This window comes from Notolepis coatsorum (assembly GCF_963971535.1).
Source record: "Notolepis coatsorum genome assembly, chromosome: 5".
Lineage (NCBI taxonomy): Eukaryota > Metazoa > Chordata > Actinopteri > Aulopiformes > Paralepididae > Notolepis > Notolepis coatsorum.
In genome coordinates, this window is record NC_140169.1 from 137818019 (window position 1) to 137841860 (window position 23842).

Consider the following 23842-nt stretch of genomic DNA (forward strand, 5'->3'; position numbering starts at 1 on the left):
GACTTGATGGCGGACGTAGTGACACACTGCCCCACTATCTCATCCCACCCACCGACCTCTCTGTACAGCTTTGAGTCAGGCTGCTGAGTAAAGTAAAGACTGTATTGTTTTTCCTATGGCTAATTGTATTCACTCAGTAATAATGGACAACCTGGCAGCTGTGGCACCGTGGGTCTGCATGGTTTTGAGCTTGTTTTAATAAGCTCCAGTGACTGTGCAGACTCCATTTCCTCCACTGTAGCCTCCGTCCCAGGCCAGCGCCACCTTTCTGGAGACTATGTGTGTCTTTGTTGTTCTGTGAGCACTGGAAGGGGACATGAATGAATGAATGAATGAAAACTTTATTAACAGATTGCAGAATGGGTACAGTGCAGTACAGCTCAATACATACAATTGTTAAGGGGATGCAGACCAGAGAAAGACTTTCGTCTTGTTTACACCAGGGTCCCCCATTTCCAATTCATCGTAACATATATGACATACATGACATACAGATAGACAGTACTGCTACATCTATACATTTATGACATACCAGATTTGCAATTACAGTACTGTATTTGTGATACAAAAAGAGTCCAGAAAGAAAAGAGTATATACATTAGGCGTAGAAACTGTACATTGGATTGGGTAGGTGGGGGTGGGACTGTACATTGGAGGTGGTTGGGGGGGGGGGGGGGGGGGGGGTAGGAGTGGGGGGGGGGGGGGGGGGGGGTTGGGTAGGAGTGGGGGGGGGGGGTTGGGTAGGAGGGGTGGGTGGGGACTGTACATTGGAGGTGGTTGGGTGGGTGGGGGGGGGGTGGGGGTGGGTAGGAGGGGTGGGTGGGGCCTCCACATAGCTGTGTTAGTCTCGTTTTCTCACCAACCCCTTCATTTGCAGGTCCTAGGATTATTGCTGAGCAAGAGACCAGTGGTGAAAAACTACTTCTTAAGAATCACACTGTTCAGGTAAGGCATTCTAGGGATGACAGGGAATGTATTTTCCTTGTCTGAGATCCTTTAGTTGTCAGGAATGTTTTTTTTTTTTTGTTTACGAGTGCAGGCTCTTAACCAGGAGCCCAGTGTGAACACACTTCGTTAGGTGGTCGAAAAGGAGCCCCTCTGTAACCACTGGGCTCTGTGCGTTCATCTGTGTTTGCTTGCATTTTGTTCACTCACTCACTTGCCCGCCTCGCGCGGCAGGACACCTGATTGTCGTCACGCTATGCTGTGTGGCCGATTGCCAAGACGGGACTCCCTGTTTCATGCCATTTTGCTTCAGGGCCTTAACCTTAAAGGTGCTATGTAACATTCGTCCACTGGATGTCACACTAGACTCTAGTCTAGAGCACCAGTGTGTCATTTATGGGACTTTTTTTCCCTCACTAAGGACATAATGAGGATACAAAATCAGTTGAGTTTGCTACTGTTGCAATTTGTCCTAGGTTTTTTCATATAATGACTGGACTAAATAGGGTGCATTCCACATGGGGAAATGGGAAGTAGGGAGGGGATACCTGCAACATGTAAACAAGATAATTTATTTTGGACCCACCACATTTTTTCTAATTATAAATTCATGAATCTATTTTCCGATTTATTATATATATAAAGAAAAGATTACATAACAATGTTATCTATATAGCACCTTTAACTATAACCTTATAGTTGACACTTAATCCTGAGCGAGAATGGGGAAAAATAGGGAGTCCCTCTTGCCGAGAAATCTTTCTTCACTCATTTAGCATTTAGCACTGTTCCAGCGGGACCTGTCCAGTAAATGCTGGCAAACAGCTTGTGCAGCGCCTGTTGTTGTTTGACTGATGAACAAGTCGGAACCACTATACAACCTACTGTATCTGTAACGACCACTACTGCTTCACCGCCAACGTGGGCTCTCTTCTTACACCCTCATTTCAACCAAGCAACAACACACACAACTTAGCAAGTGATGACCACCAAGTACCGGTCGTAGCAGCTACTGTATACAACGGCGGCAGTATTATACATATATTGTATATATTATATCAGCATTATTATTAGTTTCTCAACCTGCTGTTGGATAGTGGACATTGGCTGTTGAGTGTACTGTCTATACAGCACTAGCACACCTGTTGGACTTTATTAGGCTACGTTCACACTGTCACTGCAGGCAAAAGTGGCCCAAATCTGACGACTGTATGAACGGCACAAATCACATTAATTCTGATCTTTTCAATTCTAATTTGATTTATCTTCTCTGGCTAAGTACTTACCGTACACCATGCAGGGAGCCTGTTCCCAGTCAATCAGTTTAAAGTGTTTTCTGCAGTGGCAGCAAGGCGCAGCCTGACTCTCTTACCGTTGCCAAGTGGGAATTGATCCATTTAGTGAAGGTCCTCTTCTGCACCGCCTCCTGCTCATCTGTCAATCAGAACCCATTGCAGTATTGTATTGTATGCAGCTGTGATGGAGGTGGTCAGTGGAGGGACAGTGAGGTGTTTACCTTAAAGGGGAACTATCTTATAAATGGCCTTTTTGAGTGTTTTTTTTTTTGATCCACTTTTTCTCCCATTTTCTATATTTTCTCCCATCCCAATTTCGTATCATCCAATTCAACCCTCCCCTGTCACGAACGCTGTTTCTTGCCTCCCACAAGCCGGCTGCAATGTGGACTAAGTCATACATAGCACAAGTCCCCTCCGGTACTTGAGGTAACAGCAGTCGCATCTTTTCACCTGCGCAGCTCGACCTCTCGGTGTCGAGGAGTAACGCGTGGGAGGCTCACGCTGCCCCCGACACTTCCTGATTCTACTGCGCAGGCGCACCAACCGACTTGTAGGAGTCGCTTGTTCACAACGTTCGATCCCCACCCTTCAGTTTTCCCTCCCCGTAATACGGCCAATGTGTATTACTGCGGACGACCAGCCAAACTGAAAAACAATGTGGAGAGCTGGATTCGAACACGCGAATCCTAGCGTCTCCACACTGGTGGCGAGTGACTTGTCCACTACACCACCTAGCCGCCCTGCCTTTTTGAGTGTTTAGCATTGTTTCCTAGCTATGTGAACTTATATTAATATGATCTATGTCTCAAAATGCTCATATTGGCGCATTCTTCCAATTCTCCTCTCACAATATTCACCCTCACTGAACTGAGTCATTTGAAAATGTGCCCTATATGTGATGTCAGAGAGACACCGCTGCATGTTAATGTTCAGGCGACGACGACGCTGCGCAGTGGTTTAGGAGCCCAGGCTCAAAACAGCTCGAGATCTTGAGGTAGAAAAATGCTGTTTTTGAGGACTTGATTAGAAATACAAAACAATGAATAAAAAAAATATATATATTACAGAGGTGTTCCATAGACTCACAGGAATTGTGTAAAAGTGCCCAAATAGTGAAAGAAATAGTAAAATAGTTCCCCTTTAAAAGTATTCGGGGAGATACTTCTGCTCCACTGCACATCCACTTGTAAATTAAACTATAAACTGTGTCCTCCGCCGGTTTAGCGTTAGAATGGAGTAGGTCGCATGTGACACAGCTGCTCACCCGTTATTTTTTTTTCGTTTTAAAAACATATTTTTAAACCATTAATGCGTTTAAAACTTGACGCATATATCAACTGAGACTATCAACTAACTATATTGACCAAAAGAATCGAGATGCCAAACACAAGGAAAGACACAGCGAGACCAAAACCAGTCGAAGAGGTCCCGCCGCGGGACCCAGGATTCGTACAGCGGACAGCAGGAAATATAGACTTGACAGAGGCCGCTTCAAGTTCAACCCCATCAAACACCTCCGCAGACACCGAACATATCATCCGGAAAATGGAGGAAATGGGGAAGACAATAATGAAGGAAATGATCCTCCAATCACAACTGTCGGAGAAGATAATAACTCAAAAAGTAGATGCTATTAAAGAATCTATTGAATGCAAAATTGATGCGCTGAGAGCGGACGCCGACGCACAGATTAAACGCACCGAGGCTCTGGAGAAAGTAATGGAAGCCCACGAAATCAATTACACTCGCATCTACAATGAAGTAGAGGTTAACAAAGTTAACCTAACTGCTGAGATGAAGGGGAACTACAATGAAATCAAGACGGAGCTCAGCGAAATAACGTTGGAGCTCACGCGAATCAATAAAGAACAGAAAGCCAAAATATTCGAGATGGAATATCAAAAACGCAAGCTGAATATTCGTATTGTCGGTCTGGACGAATCAGTGAGATGTACAAACCCTGAAGAGTTTGCCACAGAATTACAGAAAATCTTGGGAACAGGGATCCTTCCTAAAATACCGGAGGTGGATCAGTGCTTCAGATTGGGACCCCGCTCCATTGGCAATAACGCTAAGCCCAGAGTGATATTAGTTATACTGCGCCAAGTCAGTATAAAATAAATGATTATTCGTGAAACTCGCAGGATGAAAGGCAATCTGAAATACATGGAGGTACCAATACACTGCTTTGAAGATTATTGTCGTGAAGTAGTGGAACTGCGTGCCAAGTTCAAGACGGTGATGTCTCAACTATACCTGGGGAAATACAGACCCCTACTAATATACCCTGCAATACTTCGCATTGTCGACAAACAAGGAGCAAGGGTTCTCCTCAACTCGCCTGAAGATGCAGCCAAATTCCTGTCTGAACAACACGCAGAATAGTGTATAAATGGCCTTTTAAATCTCAGTTATGCAAGGTCACCATATAGTACAATCTTTAATAACCGAGGATTTGGGACAGAGAGACCTACGTGCTCAGAGTTTTTGAATGCTTTCCCCGACGTGTTTATATTATTGCGGACATATTGGATTCAAGATTGGAACACTCCAGAACATACTGGAACATTCAGACAATGTAAAAATGACATATTGGAATAATCTAGAACATCGAAGCATTCTTTGATATATGGAGCATTCTGGAATATCAGCAATACGTGGTCATTCACTCTACCAGAAGCCCCTCGGGGGAATAATCAACAGCTATCTAGATGCAGAACCACAGAGCCATCATAGCCGGCCGGCTGAAAGATCACTCTACACAACGATCATCGCCCACCCCGGTCAGGGGAAATGCTGCATATACGTATTTAAAAACTGTTTTTTATTAATGGGAAATAATTTCACTACTTCTCCAATTTATACTTTAGATGTTTAAGCATAGCAATGCTCTTTTAAGATCTAAGTTAATGTTCTCTTCCTTTTACTTGTTTTTTTTTCTTTTTCATCCGCTCTCTCTGATTTATTGAGGCTCTCTCTTCAGTTCAATACCTTCATATTATTCATGGGTTACTATAAATTACACAAGTTCATATAAAATGTAAGTGATTAGGGCATGACAATTGAAGCTTATTTTTGGTCTTTATTTTTAGTTTATCTCATTTAAATGTTTATTTATTTATTTTTTACGGGTAAGTGGCCAAGCCACAGTCGACATTCTACTTATGGTAGAATTTAGAGTGTTAGATCCTATGGTATACATAGGAATGTTAAGGATAATTGGATCATTCTGGGATATCCGGTGGTGCAAGGGAGGGAGTCATACGCAAAGGTTGTGTTCATGGAACACAATCCTGTACGACTCTCGGTGGGAGGGAAGGGTAGGGGATTTTTATTTGTATATATGTATGTTTTTAAGCTCGGCTCTCAACGGGACCTCACTAGTGGGATGTATATCTATTATTGCCTCGCACTCTAGAAGCATTACCAAAAATTACAATGCAACATGTATAGACTATGGCTAGTTTGAATATAATGATATGGAACACCGGGGGAATAAATAACCAACTCGAACGCAAAAGCGTGCTCACACTGATGAAAAAAGAACATGTGGACATTGCTCTGCTAAGCGAAACACACATTCTAGGGAAAGACATAGATAAATTAGCGGACAACATATACCATAATATCAGTCACTCCTCTATTGGTACGAGAACTCGGGGTGTAGCAATAGTCGTTAAACGTAAGTTGAATATTGTACTAAAGGGAGTATGGTCTGATGTAGAAGGTCGGATAACTATAGCTAAGATTGAACATAAGAACAGGAAAATAGCGTTGATAGCGGTATACGCCCCAAATTTGTACGAAGAAGATTTCTTCACTACACTAACCAATGCAATGTTAGACATTCCCGATTACTCATTTATAATAGGAGCGGATTTTAATGCCATCTGGAACCCAAGGATGGACAAATCTTACCTCGCCTTTTCCAGCGAACAAAAGAATTCATCGAAGGCATTAAAGGATTGGTCAAAGATTACAGGTGTAAATGACTTATGGCGGTTACTTAATCCCACGACCTGAAAGTACTCTTGTCGATCTGCGAGACATAATACACTATCCAGAATAGATTATGTCTTTGCATCACAGAGACTATTTGATAATTATGAGGTGGAAATGATACCCAACGCAGATCACTGTTATTTACTCCTTAAAGGTACATTTGGTATACTATCCTCCCGAGCCCCAAGATGGCGATTTAACTCGTTGCTGCTTAACAACAAGGAATTCATTACACAACTCAAAGAAGCTCTTATAGTATTCCAACGGGAGAATGCAAACTCGGTGCAAGACCCCAGAATAATATGGATGTCGGTAAAGGGAATGATCAAAGACTTCACGGATAGCTTTTCCTCCAAAATGCGCAAGAATCAAAGCACAAAACTGGATGAGCTGGAAACGCTTTACTCAACGTTATTTAATTCTCTGAAATACAACAACTCAACTCGACTAGAAAATCAAGTTAACGTACTAAAAATAGAGATCAATGCCATATACAGACAACAATCGGAAATACAAATACGCAGCACAAGACAACAGCAGTACTCCCATGGTTCCAAACCCAGCCACCTATTAGCCATGCGATTAAGAATTAATGCAACATTTGCAGATATAACTACCATTAGAGCACAACAAGTACTTGTAACAGATCCTGTAAAAATAAACGATACATTCAAAGTATTCTACTCCGACTTATATAAATCAAAAATGACCTTCAATCAAAACAAAATGGACACATTTCTTAATCAAATTATTCTCCCTAAACTTTCAGAGGATGACGCTAAACAGTTAGAAATACCGATCACACTAGAGGAACTCAAGAAGGCCATAACCGCAATGAAAAGTGGTAAGGCTCCTGGAAGAGACGGTTTCCCATCAGAAATGTACCTTTCTTGTTGGGACATAATTGGCCCCTTATTACTAAATATGATCTTATACTCAGTCAAGGAGGGGAACTTCCATAAAAATGACAATATTGCACTCATAACAGTCCTCCTTAAAAAAGACAAAGACCCCAACGAGTGCGGTAGTTATAGACCTTTAAGCCTCCTCGGAACAGATATCAAACTGTACTCTAAGGTATTAGCCATCAGATTACAAAAGCATATGACGTCTTTAGTTCACCCGGACCAAACTGGCTTCATAGGAGGCCGCCTGATCACTGAGAACATAAGACGTATACTGCACGTACTTGATGCCGACAAGGAGGACACCATACCTAAGGCGATGCTGTCCCTGGATGCTATGAAGGCCTTTGACAGGCTGGAATGGTCGTATCTGTGGGCAGTGCTAGAAAGGATGGGGTTAGGAAAAGGATTCATCGATATGATTAAAGTATTATACAAAGACCCATCGGCCATGATTACAACAGGCACAATCATCTCTGAAATATTTCCGGTATCACGCTCTGCCAGACAGGGTTGTCCTCTTAGTCCCGGTCTGTTCAATCTATCATTAGAGCCTTTAGCACAATATATAAGACAATCCCAATCCATAGAACCTATCGTAATCAAGGGCACACAACAAAAAATTTGTTTATATGCGGACGATGTAATATTGTTCATGAAAAACCCCAACACCACATTGCCTCATCTGCTCAAGTTGATTGAGGACTTTGGTGATTTATCGGGATTTAAGATAAATTGGCCGAAGTCGGCTTTCCTTCCACTTAACACCCCTGCAAAAAAAGATACAACCCTCCCAGGACAGATACCGATGGTAAAACATTTCAGATGCTTGGGAGTGGAAATATTACCTACCATAAGACAAACGGTGAAGCACAACTACACAAAAATCCAAAACAAAATCAAAGACGACCTTGATAGATGGGCAAAACTTAAAAACACAGTACAAGCACGGATATCAATAGTTAAGATTTATGTACTACCTAAAATCAACTTCTTCTGTTCAATGCTACCGTTACCCCCTCCAGAGGGTTACTGGAAAAGATTACACTCCTCCACATACAAATTTATTTGGAATAACAAACCACCACGTATAAAAAGATCCACCGCACAGAGAAATAAAGCAGATGGTGGCATGGCATTTCCAGATTTTTTCCTATATTTTAAGGCGTACTCATTAAGTCCATTGACAACATGGTTTGACTCCCAAGCATTAGCATCTTGGAGAAAAATAGAAGAAAACATAGTAGCCCCACATAGACTGAAGGACATAGCATACACTAAACTACCAATCAAGCACTGTGAACGAAAATTTGGCCCCATAATTACTCATGCGATCCGGATATGGCGTGAATCACAAAAAAAAAATCCTAACCCACAAAAATGGCACAATCATACTCCCTTATTCAATAACAATGCTCTCTTAATTGGAAAACGACCTATAAGATTCCCTATATGGGAAGAGCAAGGCATACACTCATTAGGGGATGTTTTTAACAAACAGGGTTTTTGTAGTGATAAAGAAATACGCAAAAAATTTAATCTCACCAAGTCCACATGGCTTTTTCACAAACAGTTAGAGCTATGTTTGAAGTCTCACGGTGTTCCATTAGACAGACCAATTGAACACCACAGATACCACAAATTCTTCTACGCAAGAGAGACATCGAGAGGTTTTGTTTCAGAATTTTATCATCAATTACTAACGTCCTCGTATGAAACCCTCCAACTTGACTCTGTCTGGAGGAGGGATATACCAGACCTGGAAAATGACTTTGATTGGCAAGGAGCCTGGGCAAATGTCCGACTTACATCAAGGAACCCGGATCATCAACAAATCAATCTTAACTATATTCACAGGACATACTTGACTCCTATAAGACTGTGCCGAATGGGGCTCAAACAAGATTCCAAATGCACCCAATGTACAAATGGGGACGAAGGGACATTTATGCACATGTATTGGGACTGCTCACCAGTTAAGGCATTCTGGAAAGATGTGACCCAACAAATATCAAAACTCGTATCTTGGAATATACCTGTACACCCCTCGGTATTGCTGTTGAATGATGTTTTTGAGTTTGCAGTGAATCCACAGCTAAAGAGATTGGTTTTATCGGGTATCACAGTAGCCAAAAAGCTGATCGCATCACGCTGGTTTCAACCGGAAAAAATGTGCCGTAAAGTTTGGTTTCTTACATATCTCGATGTAATTTACCATGAAATATCTACAGCAAGAATTCTGGGTCTCAATGAATCCAAAATGTCAATGTGGTTAGAAGTGGTGGAGAGAATAAAAGCTAGCTTATAATGGTAGTGTCTGGTTAGGTGCGAGGGATAGTGGAGGTACTTCTCAAGGTGGGGTCCGGGAGGGGGGGGGTTCGAGCTGAGCATGTGTGTAGGTTTTTTTTTAGATAACAGGTATTATGGGTATATCTTATATAAGACAACTAACTAAAAGGTGATCTCATTGGATGTGCCCTGACAATTAATGCTTGTATATCTTATCGTGTGTTGTCATGTTTGTTTATATGTTTGTTTAAAAAATAATAAAAAAATAAAATACAAAAAAACTGTGTCCTCCATGTTTACGTCCATCTTTGATATTGTTCATTTCCAACATGCGGGTCAGTTCAGGCGTGTGATCAGTTCACACTGGAATCTGATAATGGGCCACATTTAAAAAGAATAATGTGAACAAACAAATAAAAAAAAACATGGCCTTAGATATCTATTTGAAAGACCCTTTGGTTGCAAGTCAGTGTTCTAAGCACAGAGCCATACGGGTTTGTTGAACTTCACAGCTTAGCACTGGTTGTTCTTTATCTGTATCAGTTCAGGAGGCTGGTCATTGCATTGTAGGGAGGGAGGTGTGTGTGTGTAGCGGGGGGTAGAAATAATAATAATAATAATAACTTTATTTGTATAGCACTTTTCATACAGAAGTTGCAGTTCAAAGTGCTTCACAACAGTGAAAAATACAGGCATAAAAAAGATAGAGGTAGCAAGGTAAGGTAAATCACAGTGTTTCACATTAGTATCTAGCATCCCAATAGGCTCTCTGTTTACAGTTTCATTCAGTAATACAAATAATAGAAATAGAATAGACTAAATCACAGTGTTTCACATTAGGATCTAGCATCCCAATAGGCTCTCTGTTTATAGTTTCATTCCGTAATACAAATAATAATTAAAAGAAAAAGTGCGGTTTGATTCAGTTTAAAAATAGGCAAAAAATAATAAAATAGAACGGACATACAACAGGGTATTTAACATACAACAGAGCAGTGCATCAGTGAAAAGTAAAAAGTGTGATAAAATAGTCCAATAAAAATATAACAGAGCAGTGCATCGCTCTTAGTTTTGAATTACAACAGAGCAGCGCTCTTAAAATTACAGTGCATAGGAGAAGCAGTGAGATAAAATTTGCATAGAACCGACACATGAAGATAATTATGGGATGCCAGGATCTACTGTGGAGCCTTCTGGAGATGTTGAGGGTCTAACTCAGGGGTTCTCAAACTTGTTTATACCACAAACTCATCTTATTTAGGATTTCTTTTGGCGACCCCACACTAAAATGTATTGTGTAATTTCAACGTGGAATTAAGGAATATCAAATAAAAGCACACGTTGTTGAACTTGATCATGCATATTTATTAGAACATTTAATTCTTTACACATTTATAAAACAAGGCATATATATATTTTTTAGATTTATTTGAGCGTTTTTCCAGCTTTTTCATGGTCAGACATGACCGAGTACCGACAGAGGAGAGGGAGAACTGGAGAAGAAGTGGGGAGGACATGTGACAAATGATCCCCCGGGAGCGGGAGGCGAACCCGGGACGGCCGCGTGGGTGTGCGAGGCACTATGCGGTGCGCCACAAGGGCGCCCAAAACAAGGCATATTTAGCCAAAATATGTTGCCAGAATTTATTTTTATTTATTTTTTGCCAATGTGCTGTCACCTATTCACAACGACCCCACTTTGGATCGCGACCTGTAGTTTGAAAACCGCTGGTCTAACTCAACCAAACATTTTATGGTGGGAGGTGCCCACTTGATAACCCAATGACGTTACCCACACTAGGCACTGAGAACCCGGACACTTTTACATCTAAACTAGGCTTCCTAGCCACATACTCGCCATAGTCTGTGGCATTAAGGGATATAAGAGCAGCATATACTTTTGCAGTGGCAAATATCTGTCTTGAGATCAAACCATTTTGACCAGTTTTGCGTGTTGATCTTTGGTTTCAGACTGGGCCCTTCAATCTAGTGTCTCCTCCCCTCACCACCTACAACCAGCAGCTATGGCTCACCTGTCTGATGGAGGTTGAACACATCAATGGTAAGAGCTCAGAGAGAGAGAGAGAGCACTACAGAGGGTAACATTAGCTCGTCATGGGATCTTTTTATTTATTTACCCATGGCCATGGGTAGGTTCTCTGCTCTTTTTCAGCAACGCCCTGCTTCACATTCACACCTGGGAGCTGCCCGGTAACAACCACAGTCTGACACGGTTGGCCACTGTGGGATCCATTGAAGTCTACAGCCAGGCAGGCGGACTTGGCAGAACGTGCTGCCCTTCTCAGTTCATTCCGCTGAGGGCGGCTTTTTAAAAATGCTGCGATCTTAACGGGCCCTTTGTCCTGGGATGTGAGGTTGAGAGAGATCTTTGCATCTCTTGGACCTCAGTAATAGGATACAAGATACAAGAGTTTTATTTGTCACGGCATACAGGTATACAGTGAAATGCGGGGGGTCTCGCCCGCAACGATGTGCATACCGGTAATACAAGTAATAATATAATGCTATATTAGCGTAATATGTAGCACACGCATTTGGCATCTGCTCCGCTCCCACCAACGTTAATTTCGTTTAAAAACATTATTTGGACAATACCAAAAGAGATTAGACCACATCGTATGTATTGATAAGACCTTCTACTAGCTATATCAAAAGACAACATGAGTAAGAATAGAGGAAAGCCGGGAAAGAAACAAGATACGGTAACTTCAGCGGCGCAGAAAGAAACACGGTCAAGAAGACACGTTCCAGCCGACGCGGGTAAAGAGCCGTTGGCGACAAGCCCCGACGTGGAGAATGAAGAGGAAAATACACCGGGACCATCGACTATGGTCCCCGACAGAGAGTCAATAGATGTCAACATAACAGGAGTGACAGGAACAAGCTCCGTGAAAGATAGAGCAGCCGATCTGGATAAGATAATGGCAAACAAATCCACCGTCACCGTCACTGCACCTATATCACCAATTGAAACAAGCAGTACAACCACACCACCCGATTTCAACACACTGTCTAACCTGATGAAAGAACAGATTACACACATCGAGGCGCTCAAAGCAAACGTCGAAGATAAATTCGATCGCATCGATGCTAAATTGGAGGAAGTCAAGAAAGCGGTCGCTGCACAGTCCGAGCGAATCACGACAGTGGAGAATTCGGTGACAGATATTACACTGGCAGTCAAAGTGATCGAAAACACCATCGACAAGGGCATGACAGAGATGGCAATTGAGATAGAAATTGTGAAAGAAGCATGCCGGAGGGAAATACAAGAGGTTAAAAATGAATCGATGGAGAGGCTACTCGAATCCCAACGCTACCACAGGCGAAATAACATCCGCATTGTAGGGCTTGATGAAGCAGTAAATTGCGAAGACGCCAACTTTCCAACAGTGCTATCAACGATTTTGGGTAACAACCCTCCAAACAAAGTGCCGAAAGTGGACCAAGTTTACAGAATCGGTCCTCGGGAGCAAAGAAACAAAGGGCCAAGAGTCATCATTGTTACTCTGCGGAAGACATCATTAAGAGATGACATCATCAAAATTGCTCGCACCCAACGTGGGAATCTGAAATATGGTGATAATTCAATATTTATCTACGAAGATATAAGCAAAGACGCCATCGCTCGACGTCTACCATACAAGGAGGTGATGCAAAAATTGTTCAAAGCTGGTCACAAGCCAAGGCTAGCATACCCGGCGCTGTTATCGATCGTGGGCAGTGACGGCCGCAGGTTTGGATTATGCACACCTAAAGAGGCTGAGGATTATTTGAATCGACATGGAGTGGATACCCCAAGGCAGGACGACAATGTCTGAAAACAGATAAGCCTCTTTCTCAGTGTATATCAGAATTAGAATGACTTTATTGTGTTCATCAAGGTAGCAGACGATATGCAGGCCGTCTATACCAATGCGAACTGTGTATAATACGATCCGTAATACATTATAATTTCAGACTCTGGTCTCCGGGGAGACAAATATATATCATTGCAAAAAGATCAATCTGGAATATTCTGGGTTTATCGCTCGAATGCCCTGGGTCTCTTAGATCATTCTGGAACATAACAACAGTCTATTGGCACTAGTATATTCTACATCCTTCTAGAATATAATGCACCATGACAACGAAGGCCTACAACTCTAACATTAAACATTCGGTGTGTATATACATAGCAGATAATCAATTGAATGAAGTTCAATCAGTCCTTAATAATACTTTAAAAATCAACCACACCTAAACGTATGAACACTACAAGGTTATTCTAACAATTTAAGTAATCACTCCACTGATGAAGTGACTGGCACATTGAAGCTCTAAAAGGCTCTGCTTTTCTATTTTATCTAATCAGTTAATTCGGTTCTAGTGGCTTCTCCACGTTGATTATTATTCTATCTCTCATTCCTTATCTATATCTTTCTTTTTTTTATTTTTATTTTTCTCTTATTATTCTATTTTTTATCTCTATCTTTTAACGTACATTGTTCTTTTCCATTGTTCTTCACATTAAGGTGTCAATATTTCTCTACAATCTTTTCCTTTTTCCTGACTTTCCTACATGTTAGTAGAGGGTTCAAATGAATATGTCGATGAAAGTTTATTCTCTTTTTATTTTGTCATTTATCACAATATTTCATTACAGTAAGGGAAGGTGCAAGACCAAAAGCGACATTCTATTGCATTAGAATGAAAATGTTAGATCCTATGGCAATTAGCATAGGAAGATTAGGATTACAATGCTCAGTTTGGGCAATCCGGTGGACTAAGGGAGAGAGTCATTCGCGGAGGATGTGTTTTTGGAACACAGGCCTGTACGACTCTCTGGGCGAGGGGAAAATAAGGGATTTTTATTTGTATATATATATATGTTTTTAAGCTCGGCTCTCAACGGGACCTCATTAATTGGATGTACATCTATTGTAGCTTCACACTCCAGAAGCATTACCAAAAACTACACAAAAACATGCATAGATTATGGCTAGTTTGAATATAATGGTATGGAACACCGGTGGGATAAACAAACAACACAAACGCAAAAGCGTGCTCACACTGATGAAAAAAGAACATGTGGACGTGGCTCTATTAAGCGAAACGCACATTTTAGAGGAAGACATAAATACGTTAGCGGATAACATATACCATAATATTAGTCACTCTTCTTTTGGTACGAGAACTAGAGGTGTAGCCATAGTCGTCAGACGTAAATTAAATATCGAATTGAAAGGGGTATGGTCGGATGCTGAGGGGCGTATAACTATAGCTAGGATTCTACATAATAACAGGAAAATTGCGTTGGCAGCGGTATATGCCCCAAATTTGTACGAAGTAGGTTTCTTCACTTCACTAACCGGAGAAATGTTAAATCATCCCGAGTACTCATATATAATAGGTGCGGATTTTAATGCCATTTGGAATCCAAGGTTGGACAAATCTTACCTTGCCTTTTCCAGCGAACAAAAAAATTCATCTAAAGCATTAAAAGATTGGTCAAAGTCTACAGGGGTAATTGATTTATGGCGTTCACTTAATCCCATGACCCGTAAGTACTCCTGTCGTTCGGCGAGACACAACACATTATCCAGAATTGATTATAAGAATATTTGATAAATATGAAGTGGAAATGATACCCAATGCGCTATCAGATCACTGTTACTTAATCCTGAAAGCAACATTTGGTACACTATCTTCCCGGGCCCCAAGATGGCGTTTTAATACTATGCTGCTTAACAACAAGGAATTCATTACACAAATTAAAGAAGCTCTCACAGTATTCCTACGGGATAATGCAAACGCGGAGCAAGACCCCAGAATATTATGGATGTCGGTAAAGGGTATGATCAAGGATTTCACGGATAGATTTTCCTCCATATTGCGCAAAAATCAATGCACAAAACTGTCTGAAATGGAAACGCTTTATTCAACGCTTTTTAATTCTTTAAAATACAACAACTCTACTAGACTAGAAAACCAAGTTAACATTCTAAAGACAGAGATCAAAGCAATATACAGACAAAAATCGGAAATGCAAATACGCAGCACAAGACAACAGCAGTATTTCCAAGGTTCTAAACCTAGTCACCTATTAGCCATGCGATTAAGAATTAATGCAAAATTTGCAGATATAACTGCCATTAGAAAACAACAAGTACTTGTAACAGACCCCAAAATAATAAACGATACATTCAAAGAATTCTACTCCGACTTATATAATTCAGAAACGACCTTTGATCAAAACAAATTAGACACATATCTTAATCAAATTACTCTCCCTAAACTTTCGGAGGACGACGCTAAACAGTTAGAAGCACCGATCACATTAGAAGAACTCAAGAAGGCCATATCCGGAATGAAAAACGGTAAGGCTCCGGGAAAAGACGGTATCCCATCAGAAATGTACCTTTCTTGCTGGGACATATTTGGACCCTTATTACTAAATATGATCTTATACTCAGTCAAGGAGGGGAGCTTCCATAAACACCACAATATCGCACTCATTTCAGTCCTTCTCAAAAAAGACAAAGACCCCACTGAGTGCGGTAGTTACCGACCTTTAAGCCTTCTCGGAACCGATGTCAAACTGTACTCTAAGATATTAGCCATCAGATTGCAAAAGCATATGACGTCTTTAGTTCATCCGGACCAAACTGGCTTCATAAGAGGTCGCCTGATCAATGATAACATAAGGCGAATACTGCACGTACTAGATGCAGACAAAGAGGACACCACACCTAAGGCGATGCTATCCCTGGATGCTATGAAAGCATTTGACAGGCTGGAATGGTCGTTTCTATGGGCAGTATTAGAAAGGATGGGGTTAGGAAAAGGATTCATTGATATGATTAAAGTACTATACAAGGACCCATCGGCCATGATTACAACAGGCACATTCATCTCCGAAATCTTTCCGGTATCACGCTCAGCCAGACAGGGTTGCCCTCTTAGTCCCGGACTATTCGATCTATCATTAGAGCCTTTAGCACAATTTATAAGACAATCCCAACACATAGAACCAATCGTAATCAAGGGCACACAACATAAAATTAGTTTATATGCGGACGACGTAATATTGTTCATGCAAAACCCCAACACCACATTGCCGCATCTACTCAAGTTGATAGAGAACTTTGGTGATTTATCGGGATTTAAAATAAATTGGCCTAAGTCGGCTTTCCTTCCTCTTAACATCCGTGCAAAAAAAGACACAACCCTCCCAGGCGCGATACCCATGGTTAAACATTTTAGATGCTTGGGTGTGGAAATATTTCCCACCATAAGACAAACGGTGAAGCACAATTACACAAAAATACAGAACAAAATCAAAGACGACCTGGACAGGTGGGCAAAACTTAAAAACTCAGTACAGGCAAGGGTATCAATAGTTAAGATGGATGTATTACCAAGAATCAATTTCATCAGCTCAATGCTACCGTTACCTCCTCCAGAGGGCTACTGGAAAAGATTACAATCCTCCACATACAAATTTATTTGGAATAACAAACCACCTCGCATAAAAAGATCCACCGCACAGAGAAATAAAGCAGACGGTGGCATGGCAGTTCCAGATTTTTTACAATATTTTAAGGCTTTCACATTAAGACCATTGAAAATATGGTTTGATCCCCAGGCTTTGGTATCTTGGAGAGAATTGGAAGAAAACATAGTAGCCCCACAGAGACTGAAAGACATGGCACACACTAAACTTTCAATCAAGCATTGTGAGCGGGAATTTGGCCCCATAATTACCCATGCAATCAGAACATGGCGGGAAACACAAAAGAAATATCCTAACCCTCAAAAATGGCATAATCACACTCCCATATTCAATAACAATGCACTCTTAATGGGAAAACGCCCTATAAGATTCCCTATATGGGAAGAGCAAGGCATACACTCATTAGGGGATATTTTTAATAACCAGGGCTTCTGTAGTTATGGCGAAATATGCACAAAGTTTAACCTCACCGAGTCCACATGGCTTTTTTACATACAGTTACGACTATGTCTGAGGTCTCACGGTGTTCCATTACTCATACCAATTGAACACCACAGATACCACACATTTTTCTATGAAAGAGAAACATTGGGAGGTTTTGTATCAGGTTTTTATTATCAATTACTAACGTCCTCGTATGAAACCCTTCAACTAGACACTGTCTGGAGGAGGGATATACCAGACCTGGAAAATGACTTTGATTGGCAAGGAGCCTGGGCAAATGTCCGACTTACATCAAGGAACCCGGATCATCAACAAATCAATCTGAACTATATTCACAGGACATACTTGACTCCTATAAGACTGTGCAGAATGGGGCTTAAACAAGACTCCAAATGCTCCCAATGTACAAATGGGGACGAAGGAACATTTATGCACATGTATTGGGACTGCCCACCAGTTAAGGCATTCTAGAAAGATGTGTCCCAACAATTATCAATACTCGTATCTTGGAATATACCTGTACACCCCTCGGTATTACTATTGAATGATGTTTTTGAGTTTGCAGTGAATCCACAGCTAAAGAGATTGGTTTTATCGGGTATCACAGTAGCTAAAAAGCTGATCGCATCACGCTGGTTTCAACCGGAAAAAATGTGCCGGAAAGTTTGGTTTCTTACATATCTCGATGTGATATATCAAGAAATATCTACAGCAAGAATTCTGGGTCTCAATGAATCCAAAATGTCAATGTGGGTAGAAGTGGTGGAGAGAATAAAAGCTAGCTTATAATGGTAGTGTCTGGTTAGGAGTGAGGGATAATGGAGGTACTATCCAAGGGGGGGTCCGGGAGGGGGGGGGTTCGAGCTGGAGCATGTGTGTAGGGTTTTAGAAAATAGGTATTAGGGGTATATTCTATACTAACATTTATATAATTGTAATTTCGCTGGATATACACTGTATACGGTTAAAATGTTATTATGGACTATTTTTGTTTTATCTTGTTTCTGTACTTGCATGTAATTTTAATCACCTTGACTGAAAGTTTCATTATGCATTATGTGTTGAGTACTGACTTTTAATAATTTTTGTTTTGCAATAATAAAAAAAATATAAAAAAAAAAAATAATATAATATAAGAGTCCAACCAATAGAGCGACATAGTGCAATAACAAGTAAAGGAATGCAGTGCACTGATAACTATATACCGCTGGCTGGCTGGATATCGGGTTGATATCAGGATAAATACAAAGGTTAACATGCTGTAAATGTGCTGAAGGCAGAGCAGCTTGATTTTCTGCCTTTTTGGCACATAGAAGCATGTTGGATCTCTTAATGGAGAACCATTATATCTCAATAGCTTTTTCTCCACTGACTCCAAGCAAATGGTCCAAGTCTATACACTTCTGTAACAGTGACCGTACTCGCTTGTCGGCTGATTCTGAATCTGCAGATGTATTCTTATGGCTAGTAATTCTGAATGGAAGGTGGAGGGTGCCTTATTCACTCTTTTTGCTGTTCTTTTTACATTTGCTTTTACATTTAGTCATTTAGCTGATGCTTTTATCCAAAGCGACTTACAAGTTCTGTACAACAGGTCAGCAGGAAGGGTACAACTCTGGCAGCTAAGCGTCAGTGGTATAGTTTGTCTAGCATTTGAGTGCTTCACTCTTGAGTGTATAGTAGTATAGACATAGGGTACATTAGGGCGGCCATACCTTTTTTTTTTTTAAATTTTTATTGGAAAATCAATTGAGTTGGGTGTCTAAATTATGTGTTTCTTAATGGGGAATTCAAATGCGAGTTCATTTTTGTGATAGGGTAACTCTAACCTACATCATTTTGGATTTCAAAATGGTCGATTTTACAATTGTTCACCCCTTGGTCATACACAGGTGCCAGAATTAATCTGAAATAAATCCTAACATGCAAGGTGTCTAAATGATGTGTTTTTGGACCAGGCCATACAACTGATTGACAGTGGAGACGGTGAATGGAATGGCAGATGGCACTTCTGCAGAATGACAGGGAGAGACAGAGCGAAAGACAAAAAAATTCAAGCAAAACCAGCGCTTGAAGATGGACAGTTGAAAAAGAGGAAGGGTGCGGCAGAGAGGGAGAGAGAGAAAAATACATACTGCTTGTATTTCACAGAACAGTCAGATGGAAATTACTGGAAATTAAATGTTTCAACAGTGGAAAAAAGAGGAAGGGTGGACCAGAGAGGGAGAGAGAGAAAAAAAGAGGCCCTTGCAGGATATGCCGCTAAATGGGGCAAAATTGATCAAATGTTTTCTTGCACCACGGGACCACCAGGTTAGTCAGTGATCAAAATAAATATGCTAGCTCATCATCGTCCCCTGTCAAAAGTCCAATGTTAAAGCTGCCAAGAAACTGGACAATCAATAATTTAACCCTTGTGTCTGAAAACTAAAGTGTTACACTCTTACCATTAGGGGACTAAATTGTCCTCTTCAAAAAACACCATAAAAATATTATGTTGAAATACTGTTCCACTTTTTCTTCATAAATCTTTTATTCAACTTCAGTCCTGATCATAACGATCTAAATTTTTCTTGTAATGTCAGATTAAAAATGAAATACTCCCACTTTTCTGATAAGAGTTGTTGTTAAGTCTGACATTACAAAAACCAAAAAATCCATCAAAATCAGTGTTGTTGCTAATCATTGACACATGATGATTGGTGGTGAAGGAGGCAATTTCCACCCTAGATTGTGGGGAGCGCTTTGAGTGTCTAGAAAAGCGATATATAAATGTAATGAATTATTATTATTATAACAATTATTAGCCTGTAATAATCCCCCCAGAAAAATCCACTTTGCATTTGATATATTGAAAATATTAACATTTGTGGGTTTTTTTAACAATAATTTGATCACAAACAATGGCATTTAAAGGGTAAACATTTTAAAAGTCCTGCACCAGCATGCAGGGAATTAAGTCTTTGTAACAAACATTTTCCTGGTGGGGGACCCCAGACCCCCTGCTTAAAAAGTGGCCTGACTGGGGCTTTATTTCGCACTATATTTCCCGGCCTGAATAATTCTCCATTCTGGTAGCATGTTTTCCAGATAGTTATATAAAAATTTAAAAATAAAATGTAACACCCTCAGTGGTAGTAAGACTACCACAATGCCATCTCCCCAGCCATACGTGGTCTAGCAGTGTCAGAAATGTAGGTGGGGGAAGGAGGGTCATTTTGACACCTTGTATGTTAGGATTTCCTTCAGATTCATGTTGGCATCCATGTATGGCCAAGAAGTGAAAAATTGGCAAATCGACCATTTTGAAATCCAAATTGATGTAGGTTAGAGTTATCCAATCCACAAAAAAAACACCTATTTTAGACACCCCTCATGTTAAGATTTCTTTCAAATTCATGTTTGCACAAAATTATCGCCCGCCCTAGTAGTACATAGTAGTAAGGATTCTTTTTTCTTTTTAATAAATTAGATTAGATTTAAATGTATTGTCATTTCACTTCAACAAAAAGGTTTGGCATCCATCCAACCAGAGTGCAAATATAACAGTAAAGTGCAATACTAATACACAATGTACAGGTGATTTTAAACTGGGTATAAAATATATAAATGAGTACTACTGGGTGTAGTGCTAATCGGATGTATGTATAGAGTTGTAATATTAATATGTAAAGTGATACAGGTATAAAGACAGTATGGTAGTAGTCATACTGGCCAGCAGTGTAACTAGTAAGAGTAGGTAAATGGTGCATTTATATAGCGCTTTTATCCAAATCGCTTTACAATTTGTTCCTCACATTCACTCACACATTCACACACCGACGGTGGAGGCAACCATTCAAGGTGCCAACCTGCTCATCGGGAGCAGTTAGGGGTTAAGTGTCTTGCTCAAGGACACTTCGACATGCTGCCCGGGAATCGAACCGGGAACTTCCGTATTACCAGACGACTGCTCTACCCGAGCCAGATATGTAAAATGTTTACATTCATATATTGATTGGAAAAGTGTGTTGTTTTTAGTCGACGACAGAATATTGGACGGGTGTCAGCTGTTCCGACTGTGGTGTGAGGTTCGTTCCAGGACGAGAGAATTCGCCTGCTCTTACATTTCTATTACATTGCCGTCTGCTTTGGTTTGTGTCTTGGCCAGTGGTGGACTTCCAGCAGCACTTTGAGATCAACGTGGAGCTGAAGGGAGTGATGCAGGACGCCAGCGTCACGCACATCAGCAGCAACGTCCACCACAAGTCACGGACGCTGCACTGCGGGGCGGTGAGTGTCCCGCCGGCCAAACCCTCTCCCATCTCCCTTGATATCAAGCCCCGCCCTCTTTTCTCGATCCTCCAATCACGGTCACACTTTTCTTTGTCCGAGGGAAGCCACCGTTGTGATTGGAGGATCAAGAAATGTGAGCTTGAGATAGGTCAATAAGCCAGTCAGTCGTTAATTAACTACCCAACATTTGCTGTTTCTTTTTTTTAATATATTCAGTGATTTGATGTAGATACTAAATAAAACGTTGATTTAGATCTCCCAATAATGTAACTGAACATGAAATATAGCAACTAAAACAACGTGACAAACTAAATAACATCGAAATAATGTACCAACTCAAAAAGGATGTAACAAGCTACAATGGAATCGTGTCATGACTCCTCTGTGATGAATAGGATGGCTGGTTTTGTAAACTAACCCCAACAAATAAAAGGTTTTCCTCCTCGTGTTTGTCCCCCCCCCCCCCCCCCCCCCCCCCCCCCCCCCCCCCATGGCAGAAGTGCGACGAGTTCATCGTGGTGCACCTGGGCTACCTGAACTACACCCAGTACCAGATCATCGTCAGCTTCAGGGGGCTGGAGAACATCACCTACCCCCTCAAAGTGAACTTTGTGGTGAGCGTCAAACACTGGCAGGGTATTGTTCAAAGTTAAAGTTGTGGTGAGCATCAAATACTGAACATCTCTCTCTCTCTCTCTTTCTCTCTCTCTCCACAGTGGAAAACATACAATCCCACTTTCTCCCAAGTTGAAATCTGGTTCCGGTTTGTCTTTGTGGTTTTGACCTTCATGGTGACTGTAAGAAGACACTTGTTATTCAAAACAAGCACACAAAGTACACCACGTTCACCACAGATTTCCCCCTGTAATTTCTTTTCATCCACATTTTTGACACGTCGTTCTCGTCTTTTCCAGTGTATGTTCGCTCATTCTCTGAGGAAGTTCTCCATGCGAGACTGGGGCATCGAACAGAAGTGGATGTCCATCCTGTTGCCTCTGCTTCTGCTTTACAACGGTGCGTTTCAGTGTCTCTCTCTCTCTCTCTCTATCTCGCTGTCTCTCTCTCTCTCCCTGTCTCTGTCTTTCTCTCTCTCTCTGTCGCTCTCTCTCTCTCTCTCTCTCTCCCTGTCTCTGTCTCTCTCTCTCTCCCTGTCTCTGTCTTTCTCTCTCGCTCTGTGTCTCTCTCTCGGTCTCTCCCTGTCTCTGTCTTTCTCTCTCTCTCTCTCTCGCTGTATCTCTCTATCAGGACTCACATTTGGATAAGATGAGCAGAAAATGAATCGATCATTCAAGATGATTTATTGTCATATGCACAGTTAAACAGACAGTTTGCTAGTCTGCCCTTCACACAGATCACACAATACTTAAGTGGAATGAACAACTTAAATACAAGCAAATGCTAAAAATAAGGAGATCTTAAGAAGAAATGTATATATACTAGGCACGGGTGAGTAACATTAACATTATTGCACGTTCCGTTCACAGTGTAGGATCAAGGGTGTTTGCAAATATAAATATATGGAGGTGACACACCGTACATTGGGTCACAGCAGCAGTCACATTGAACTGTGTTACATGTACGCTTCCAGATCTCACAACTGCCCAACCCGACGGTCGAGTGACTCCCTGAGTTTGAAGCCCTTTGCTTTGTCGTTCCCTCTCCGCTCAGATCCGTTCTTCCCGCTGTCGTTCCTGGTGAACAGCTGGTTTCCAGGGACGCTGGACGCGTTCTTCCAGGCCCTGTTCCTCTGTGCCCTGCTGCTCTTCTGGCTGTGTGTCTACCACGGCATCAGGGTCCAGGTGGGTACAATAGCAGTGGAGTGGTCGTCTGGTAATCTGGTAATCGGAAGGTTCCCGGTTCGATCCCAGCTCCTCCCAGGTAGCGATTCGAAGTGTCCTTGAGCAAGACACTTTTAACGTCCTACTCCCGGTGAGCAGCTTGGCACCTTGCATGGTTGCCTCCGCCATTGGTGTGTGAATATAAGGCACAAGTTGTGAAGAGCTTTGCATTTGCATTTTTGTGCAATTCTCAGATTTTTTTGTGCACTCTAACCACTCTTTATCGCTTTACAACTCATGCCTCACATTTATCCATTCATTCACACACGCCAACGGGCAGAGGCAGCCATGCAAGGCAACAACCTGCTCTTCAGGAGCGGTTAGGGGTTG

The 23842-nt window shown here is 41.3% G+C and overlaps 1 protein-coding gene across 2 annotated transcripts in view; it reads left to right on the forward strand.

Annotated features, from left to right (window-relative positions):
* tmem181 (transmembrane protein 181) overlaps window positions 1-23842 on the forward strand; it is a 32284-nt gene that overhangs the window by 1876 nt on the left and 6566 nt on the right. For both annotated transcript variants that reach the window (XM_084315212.1, XM_084315213.1), the window contains exons 3-9: window positions 878-945; window positions 11411-11501; window positions 21550-21671; window positions 22172-22288; window positions 22391-22471; window positions 22589-22688; window positions 23343-23473. In XM_084315212.1, the coding sequence (XP_084171338.1) occupies window positions 878-945; window positions 11411-11501; window positions 21550-21671; window positions 22172-22288; window positions 22391-22471; window positions 22589-22688; window positions 23343-23473 (710 nt within the window). The remainder of the gene's footprint in view (window positions 1-877; window positions 946-11410; window positions 11502-21549; window positions 21672-22171; window positions 22289-22390; window positions 22472-22588; window positions 22689-23342; window positions 23474-23842) is intronic.